Source organism: Zerene cesonia, chromosome 11, assembly GCF_012273895.1.
Source record: "Zerene cesonia ecotype Mississippi chromosome 11, Zerene_cesonia_1.1, whole genome shotgun sequence".
In the NCBI taxonomy this organism is placed as follows: Eukaryota; Metazoa; Arthropoda; class Insecta; order Lepidoptera; family Pieridae; genus Zerene; species Zerene cesonia.
The window spans coordinates 6,659,689-6,668,637 of record NC_052112.1 but is presented as its reverse complement, the minus strand read 5'-3'; the positions used below and the strand labels follow the sequence as shown (position 1 = coordinate 6,668,637).

General features: G+C 37.5%; 3 protein-coding genes across 3 annotated transcripts in view; 1 reads left to right on the top strand and 2 right to left on the bottom strand.

The window, feature by feature from the left end:
• Nucleotides 1-8,842, bottom strand: part of LOC119829874 (AP-3 complex subunit delta-1) — a 10,595-nt gene extending 1,753 nt beyond the window's left edge. The window contains exons 1-13 of the mRNA XM_038352573.1: nucleotides 8,708-8,842; nucleotides 8,011-8,084; nucleotides 6,722-6,870; nucleotides 6,277-6,422; nucleotides 5,931-6,132; nucleotides 5,585-5,756; nucleotides 4,636-4,810; nucleotides 3,809-3,996; nucleotides 3,487-3,648; nucleotides 2,973-3,132; nucleotides 2,372-2,501; nucleotides 1,142-1,264; nucleotides 241-376 (exon numbers count right to left, since the gene is read on the bottom strand). Coding sequence (XP_038208501.1) covers nucleotides 241-376; nucleotides 1,142-1,264; nucleotides 2,372-2,501; nucleotides 2,973-3,132; nucleotides 3,487-3,648; nucleotides 3,809-3,996; nucleotides 4,636-4,810; nucleotides 5,585-5,756; nucleotides 5,931-6,132; nucleotides 6,277-6,422; nucleotides 6,722-6,870; nucleotides 8,011-8,084; nucleotides 8,708-8,755 — 1,865 coding nt within the window. The 5' untranslated portion in view covers nucleotides 8,756-8,842. The remainder of the gene's footprint in view (nucleotides 1-240; nucleotides 377-1,141; nucleotides 1,265-2,371; nucleotides 2,502-2,972; nucleotides 3,133-3,486; nucleotides 3,649-3,808; nucleotides 3,997-4,635; nucleotides 4,811-5,584; nucleotides 5,757-5,930; nucleotides 6,133-6,276; nucleotides 6,423-6,721; nucleotides 6,871-8,010; nucleotides 8,085-8,707) is intronic.
• Nucleotides 1-8,949, top strand: part of LOC119829890 (AP-3 complex subunit delta-like) — a 42,737-nt gene that overhangs the window by 28,167 nt on the left and 5,621 nt on the right. The window lies entirely within an intron of this gene.
• LOC119829873 (probable multidrug resistance-associated protein lethal(2)03659) overlaps nucleotides 1-8,949 on the bottom strand; it is a 74,358-nt gene that overhangs the window by 60,279 nt on the left and 5,130 nt on the right. The window lies entirely within an intron of this gene.

Genomic DNA, 8,949 nt, shown 5'->3' with positions numbered 1-8,949 from the left:
ATGTATCGGTAGCGGTGCGAGCTTGTAATAAGTCGGTAGCGGAGCTTGCTTATAATGTGTCGGTAGCGGTGTGTGCTTGTAATGTATCGGTAGCAGTGTGTGCAATTTGTCGATAGCGGTGCGTGCTTGTATTGTGTGGTAGCGGTGCGTGCTTGTATTGTGTCGGTAGCGGTGCGTGCTTGTAATGTGTTGTGCGCCGGCGGCAGAGCGTTTAGCGTGTAGAGTGTACAGTGCACTCACACGTCGAGGTCGAGGTCGAGCGCGCGGTGCGGGTCGTCGTGCGGCGGCGGCTCGTCGTCGGAGGGCGCGGCGCCCTCAGGCAGCTCGCCGCCCGTCTCCACCGCGGGCCGCCGCTGCACGCGCGCCTCCGAGCCCTCTGATAGCATACAAACACATTAATCATATGTTTTTATATAACGTCTTATATATAAAAATCAATTGCTGTTCGTTAGTCTCGCTAAAACTCGAGAGCATCTTGGTCGATTTAGATAATTTTAGTTTTGATGCATTCATAATAATCCAGAGAAGCGTTAGATGGTATTAAAAATAAGAAAAAATATACAAAAAAAAATTTTCTATCGCGTTGCGAAGTCCGCTGGGTCTGCTTGTATATAATAATTATCATAAAATGATTATAAAAGACCGACCTGATTATTAAAGACTTATACTAATTGCATACTCTTTACCATCGTTCCTGTAATTACAAAGATTATGAAACCAAGAGATATTGTGCAAATCGTACTTATATTATAAATGCGAAAGTTGTTGTTGTAAGGATGTGTGTGTGTTTGTTGCTCTTTCACGCAAAAACTACTGAACCAATTGCAATGAAATTTGGTACGTAGATAGCTGAACAACTGGAATAACATATAGGCAACTTTTTATTCCGGTATTCCTACGGGATACCGGAATAAAGACTTACGCGGTTGAAATCGCGGGGCGCAGCTAGTAATTCATAAATATGTAAAGTGCTTTATTAAACTATGATGTGCTGAAGAACCGGAATTCATCCTTGCTTAATTTGCATGTCTTATTTGTATTTGCGTCACTACTAACACCTGGCAGACTAGTCTTTATCTGATTTTTAAACTACGGCTACTGGCTATAACTATTTAGTTATAGCATATTTTGCCCTACTCACCATCGCTATCAGATTCAGTGGAATGTCTTTCAGTCTTGCTCTTTCGTTTCTTCGACGGCCGCTTCTCTTTCTTCGCCTTTTTCGAGCTTTCTCTCGATATTAAGTACTGATCAGATCTCTTAGCTGAAAATAAATCACCACAAAATATAAATAAATAAATAAAACTTTTATTTGCCAGAAAACATGATGTACATTATTATTACCTTAAAGATATTACTGAGGAGTGAGCTATATTTAATTTTTTATTACACAATAAAAGATAATATGAACTGCAGACCCAGACACTAAGGAAACTTGTATCGTAGGCCTGCAACCCTTTCTGATATCATAAATAGTAAGTACAATTTAAATTAAAATAGCAATTGATATTATTACACACAATACATAAAAATTTTATTTTGTTTATAAAATATAACAATCACGACTTTTACATTTAAACTATTACAAAATTCATTTCATATATATATTTTACATTTTTAGTAAGTTTTAGAGCAATAGACATGCCAAACGCCTTTAAAATGTTTACATGTGTTTGAATGTGTGTGTGTGTGTGTGTGTGTGTGTGTGTGTGTGTGTGTGTGTGTGTGTGTGTGTGTGTGTGTGTGTGTGTGTGTGTGTGTGTGTGTGTGTGTGTGTGTGTGTGGGTGGGTGGGTGTGTGTGTGTGTGCGCGCGCGCGCGCACTATGCCTCAATGTCATTGGCAATTTTGTTGTAAATGTAGGGACCGAAAAATGCTTGATGGCCGTTGAGCTAGTCTGGTGTTATATTTTGATTGAGAGAAGACTTTCTCTTTCCTTCTTTTACTTAAAGCGATTTTCGTAGAATTCGAACTAGATAATCCATGTTGATTTAGGAGAATGTTATGAATAAAGAGTTGTCGAACAGTCAGAACACCACATTCTTTAAATAGCTCTGATGTACCAAAATAAAATGGCTTAAATATGCAGAACAGCTCTTTGTGCCCGCTCCAGTATTAACATGTTGGTACTTGAAGAAATTACCAATAAACCTCAATAGCATTATAAACATCTTTCATCTCTTAATAATTAAATTCTATTTTAGTAGAAAACGAAATAGAATATACAAATAGACATACCAATTGGACTATATTTAAACTACTATTATTAATCAAAAGTTATTGAACAACAGTTTCTTCTATTCTTTTGGAACATTTGATGTATTTGATAATAGCCTTTCTCGAGAATTAAGAAAAAAAAAGTGTATACTCACATTGTATTTGCAAGGGCACCTCTAGCGCTATCTCCGCGACAGGAATGTCATCCTGCTGGTAAGAGCGCGGCGAGTCGTCTTTCAGATAGTGCGGGTTGTTCGCTTGCTCTTGCTTGCGCGCTTCCCGAAGCTGCAAAATGTTGTACTTGCATTATATTATTCACATATATCACTAATTTTATGGGCGTGCAAGTACGTAGTCGTTCCCCTTATACAAGTGATTTCATGAATATATTCAAAATGCGCGTGCAACTCAGATATTTTCAATTCGAGAATTACCGAGCCCATTTTTTTAACTGGTTTATACACCGAATTAGAAAAAATTATTTGATTATTTATAAGATTTCAATACAACACAAATGATTACAACACAAATAAAGTGAGCGTTGGCAAGTGAGCGCATACGTGTGGGGTATGCATGTGCTTTAGTGGAAGTGCGTGCGTGTGTGTGTAGCACATGTGTATGCAAGTGAGTGCGTTCATGTGTGAAGTGTATGCATCTGAGTGTGCGCGCGTTTGGTTAATGCATGTGTGCGTGGGAGAGTGCGCGGACGCGGACGCGTGATGTGGTGCACCCATGTGAGTGCGTGTGCGCGCGTACCATCAGAAGCTCGTCGGGCGTGAGGTGCGTGAGGTGCGTGCGGTGCGTGGCGGGGCGCGCGTCGGGCGGCGGCGCGGCGAACAGCGCGGCGCCCTCGTCCTCCGAGCTCGAGCTCTCCGACGACCAGCGCGAGTGGGACAGCCACTGCTCGAGGTCCAGCCTGCGACAAACGAGCGTTGCGTTTATATCATGAAAAATAAATATTATAAATATTTTTTAGGTATAAGGATATAAACTTAACAAAATAATACATAGAATATGAATTTTAAAAAATGATAGAAATACAAACAATTACAACAGTAAATAACTCTTAATAATACAGTAGTAAACTCTTTGCACTGTTTCTGAGAAGAATATTTTTCATTGGAAAACTTTAGGAAACTAATATTTCCATCAAAAATCCTATACAATGTTTTGTATACATTTGCATTCCAAATAGTCTCATCATGAAAACTTCTTATTGCAGGTTTTCCAAATTTTGTAAGCATATACCATTTAAATTTATTTAACTTACTCGGCAGGCATTGGCACTTTCTTCTGTGCTTTAGGCGCCACAGGTTTTAACTCGCCCTCAAACAAACTCGCCAACTCCTCAATCATACCACCACTAAAGTTGCTTGATGTCTTCTCACCATTAAGCAATTCTTCAACATTATCCTCTTTATCCAATCCATTGCTAAAACATTTCATAAGTTTAGAAACAATTCATTATTATTTCTAAAATGTCTATATGAACACACAAACTATACATTTAACATATATAACTTTAAAACATTTTTCTTTTCTTACAGCCAACCAATCACTTTATAATTTTTTTAATCCTATTAAATCCTCACCTCTCATGCTGCACAAGCGTGTCAGTAATAACTGAATCCTTAATAGTGATATCGGGCACACAGCTGTCTGGGTCGATTCGAGCTAACACCAGCGACAGTAATGCAGTTGCATTGTGAGCTCGCTCTTGTACCTCCATGTCCTCGCTACAAAGCAGTGGCTTGAGACCAGATAACGTCTCTTGGATGATCTATAAAAGTATAAAGCGAAATTATTTTCAAGTAAGGAAGTTTGTTGTTATTATATAACCAACAATTATATAATAATGTATAATCAAGTGCAAGTGGAACACACATATTAAAAATTAAAATATGTATCAATTACAAATATATTATAAATGCGGAAGTTTGTAAGGATGTGTGTGCGTTTGTTGCTCTTTCACGCAAAAACTACTGAACCGATTGCAATGAAATTGTCTATCATTGATACGTAGACAGCTGGACAACTGTAATAACATATAGGCAACTTTTTATCCCGATATTCTTACGGGGTACGGACTTTTGTGGGGCGCAGCTAGTTTTTTTAATATGAGTCTACTAGCAGAACATTTACATTACATCTTAAATGCTGTTCTATGACCACATGGACTAGTACAAAAAACTTTTTTAAGTATATACAAGACAAATATATGGTCGAATAAGCTTTTATGCTTTTATTTAAAGAGATGAGGACACCTTTGACATGGCCAGCAAGTCTTAGAAGAACCAGGTGACAAATGATTTTGGATAAATTCAGAATTCAGATTCGACCTGTCATAATTCAAAATATCTTATACCCGTATCGCACTAGAATGCCGAGTTCATAGATACGGGCTGATGATGACACTCACGCTGACGGCCTCCTCCCGGCGTCCGCTCTGCTCGTACAGCAGCAGCAGCTTGGCGAGCAGCTTGAGCGCGGCGTGCACGCACACGGCGCGCGCGCGCATCCCGCCCGAGCCGTGCGCGTGCGCGCGTGCGCACACCAGCACCGCCGGGATCGACTCGCGCATCACTGACTCTTCCCTTTCGAGTTATACACGAATCAGAATGTGCAAGAGTTGCTTTGTAAATTATAATAGTATGATGTACAAAGAAAATTTCCTGTAGGATATTACACAAGAGCAATAGTTTTTTTAGTTGAGATTATTTTATTTATTGTGAATTTAATAGCCGGCAACCGAAATTGAAGTGACTTTTATAATATTGTTAACACCCTAGATTATACCTGAAATGTCGAGATTATTACTTCTTGACAAATTCTGATTCGGAAGATTTGCTTGCAATTAAACGAATTATTTCTCGTATGTCTATAATGCGAATATATGGCAGTTACAAGTGTTGACGGAGCCTGCACCTGACCGACCGACGGGGCATACTTTATCGAAAAATAATAGATGAAATTGTAAGCCATACGTTAAGGGTTTGTCGATAGATTACAATGTCGAGATTGTATTATAAAGGAGTTACCAATGTTACAGTGCATTATTAAGACATAGAAAGTTTCCTTAGTTTTATGGTGATATTGTGATTAATTATTAACTTTTCATCGAACTTATCTGCCAAAACCCAAAATTAAATAACTAAATCTTTACTAATATAATAAAGAGGAAAAGTTTGTTTCTTTGTAAAGGCTCCGAAACTACTGATCCGAATTTTGAAACTTCTTTCACCAAAAGAGAGTTACCCCGTTCAGTTCTTACCCCGGAAAAATACCACAGGCGAAGAGCTAGTAAAAAATAATAAACAAGCCACATCGTTTACAAGGTATGCATATAGGGCGTACACGTGCGTACTCACGTGCAATACTCGGAGAGCACGTAAGCGGCGGCGTAGAGCACCTCGCGGGACGCGGGGCCGGGCGGCGCGGCGGCCGCCTTCGCGCACAGCGCGCTGCACTCGCGCGCCGCGAACTGCCGCACGTCCGCCACGCGCGCGCCCACCTCTGTCAGCTGCGCGGCTATCATGCAGCCTGGAATTTTAAAGTATGTTCCAATTTCAAATCAAGATTTCATTTTTTTTATTAAAATAATATGTAACTAAGCCTTATTTTATAATTATAAAAGCTGATGCGATAATTTTTGAAATAAAATAATCATTTCAATCTTAGTGTAAAAAAACTTGAACTCCACAACTAGTAACTCACCATGTTTAGCGCTGGTCTCCATCTCGGTGAGCTCAGCGAGCACGGTGATGTACCACTCGAAGTCGACCACGTGCTGATAGCTGTTCTGCGCGCAAATCTCGATCATGCGCGTGAGCAGCTCGTCGCGATACAGAGTGCCCTCGGCCCGCTCCATGTGCACCATCAGCTTCTTCACTATCTCCATCAAGTTCTTCTTCGATACCTACAATAAGTAGTTCGGAGTGATGGACTGTTCAATTTCTTTTATGGAGATTTGATAAATATTTTTTACAAAATTTCTTAAATTGGCAGTTAAACTCATCTTAAGATGAAATATGAGTAACAAAGAAAAAAAATTAACACTTACCATGCCATATAGAAGTCCTAACGCTCTTAGTCTTATGGATTCATCTTTATCGTCGAGACAAGCGAGTACCAGATCCTTGTGTGCTTGTACAGACTTTGGGTGGGATTTGAGTATCCGGGACATGGCCAATAGACCCAAATATTTTACTGAAATATCAAACAAAGAATTTAATCAAACAAAATATTGTAAACAAATATTTAACTAAGCAATCGTAGTAAGGTAAGCCAATTTCAATCTGTACAACACATATGAAAAAATTCAATCAACTATCAAATCCAACCCACAGTGATTCCTTTATCCATGTCCTCAAAACTTCAAGCGTATATCTTACCAGCAGTGTCAATGTATAGTATTAAACTAGGTTAAAATTTAGACGGGCATGATCTAACGTACGAATGCGTAATATATTGCGGAGTAAATAATAACAAAACAGATAGTGACTCACAGTTCTGATCAGTATCTTCTATGAGTATTCTTAGTTTCTGAACACAGAGTTGCACGGAGGCGGCGTGGCCCGGCATCCCGCTGCTGATGCTGATCAGCACAGCGATCACCGTGTTTATACACTCGTACAGCAACGACATCGCCGACGTACTACATTATAAAACACACTATTGACGTACACTCCATATTCAGGATATGGGGATTTGCACAGACGAGTCGTCGTGTTGTTACGTAAAAAAAAAATAATAGAATGCATCCAGAAAAAATCGGTACACTGCGAATTAATAGTATTGTATATCGAGTGAATTTCATACAATAAAAATATTGTATCAGATTTCATACAATAAAAATGTTGGGTCACAAGTTTCGTATGGAATATTGTATTTGAGGAAAATTCGTTCAAGATTCTACATTATGCCATATTATCCTACATTATTATTATGTTATTATTATTATGCCATAGTGCGTACACACACGTATACAAGACGATTCGTCCAACATGTGTAAAATCGTGGCCTACATATAAACTTATTCTTTACGTAGGTAAACATTTGAACTAACCACTGTTCTAATAATAAAACGTGCATAATGTATGTTTGAGAAAGTAATACACAATTATGCATTTTCAATTTTCATACGATGTTTGAAAATACTTAATCACAAGAACCTAAAATACATACATGAGAGATTTGCATAAAATAAATTGATTTGAATATCATAGCTCATACATTTCATATGCTTATAAATCATCTTAGTATGTACGAAGTATTGTGTATTAATATAAATTTAAGCAATTATTGTAAATACTGAATCATAAACAATATAATCAACAAATGCTAATAAATTACGAATGTAAATATTGAGCAGACGCGTAAACGGATTCGATATGTTATCGTTTTATGGTTCAGTAAATCTTTATATATTCACTAGATATTTATTGTGCCCATGTGAGTAACGACTACTAACAAAAAAAAAGGTTTAATATTGCAAGCGAAGTGCCAATTTTAAACTCTTGTCTCAATTAATTACATTTTAATGGCAATACCGACATTATCATTTCACAGTTATGTTACGTGTATATACTGCAGATATTAATGAAGTGTTCAGTATCAACAAGACTACGATCCAAAAGCTGTAAATCACACAAACAAGAAAAAGCCGTGAAAGCGTCCTAGGTAACTATTCCAGCGATACATAAAGCCTCCGAAATCTCTACTTCCCTTTACCCCATAGAGACCAAAATAACAAAATTCACAAATTACATCAAGGATCATCGCATTTCCGACTCACCTATGTATTAAATTAGTTAATGGTTCTATCAGTTTCTTGCCAAGTCGAGGCTCTAATGGGGTTAAGGCACCAAACTGGAACAAATACAATGTCACTACATAAGTCTAGCTTATGAAAGAGCAACTGCACATTTTATGATGTCGTATTCTGGTGTTCTATCTTGTTTCTATTATGTTTTGCTTTCTCCCCCCAAGTTCAAGTGACTGCCAGCGAAAAGAAAAATAATGTGTATCATGCCAATTTTGTGTGATAATAATTTGCTTATTATTTCCTTTTTGTCCGAAATATACAGAATTTATGGAGTATTATTTCGTTTTCATTAATTAAAGTGTAAAATTACAATGACTTGCTATATTTGCAATGTTTAAAGCAGGTCCTTTGAAGATGTAAAATCAAGTGTGTGAATGTGTGTGGATGATGCTAGCAAAAACTCGATTTGTAGGCTGCTAATTGTACCTGCAAATTAGGTCAATGAGGCTTTGAGTTATTTTTCTTCCAATATCTGGTTCATACTGTGTCATTAAACCAAACTGTGAAAAATTCACAAGTTAAGGAAATATTATTATTTATTGTCAGTAATAACATAAAATACCTGTATAAATGAATTAGAAATGTTTCATAAAACCATAAAGTTATATTTGTTAGCATTGTTCAACCAGTTATGAAAATGTTATGTGCTAATTTTAGACGGACATACCAGTTTGATTATTTTTATCAACATCCAGTTATTAGTAGATGTAGTCATAAGCTTAAAGAACACAGGTGCTAAGGATAAATAATTTTTTGGATTTTTTCTTGCTAATTCACATACTACATTGACGGCTGCTGACTGTACACCTGAAAAAAATAATATCTTGATTAATAAAAAACTGTACTTAGTTTATTTGTATTATAGATAAAAGTCGGCGCACTACGGCACGGCAAAGATATGGTAGGTAT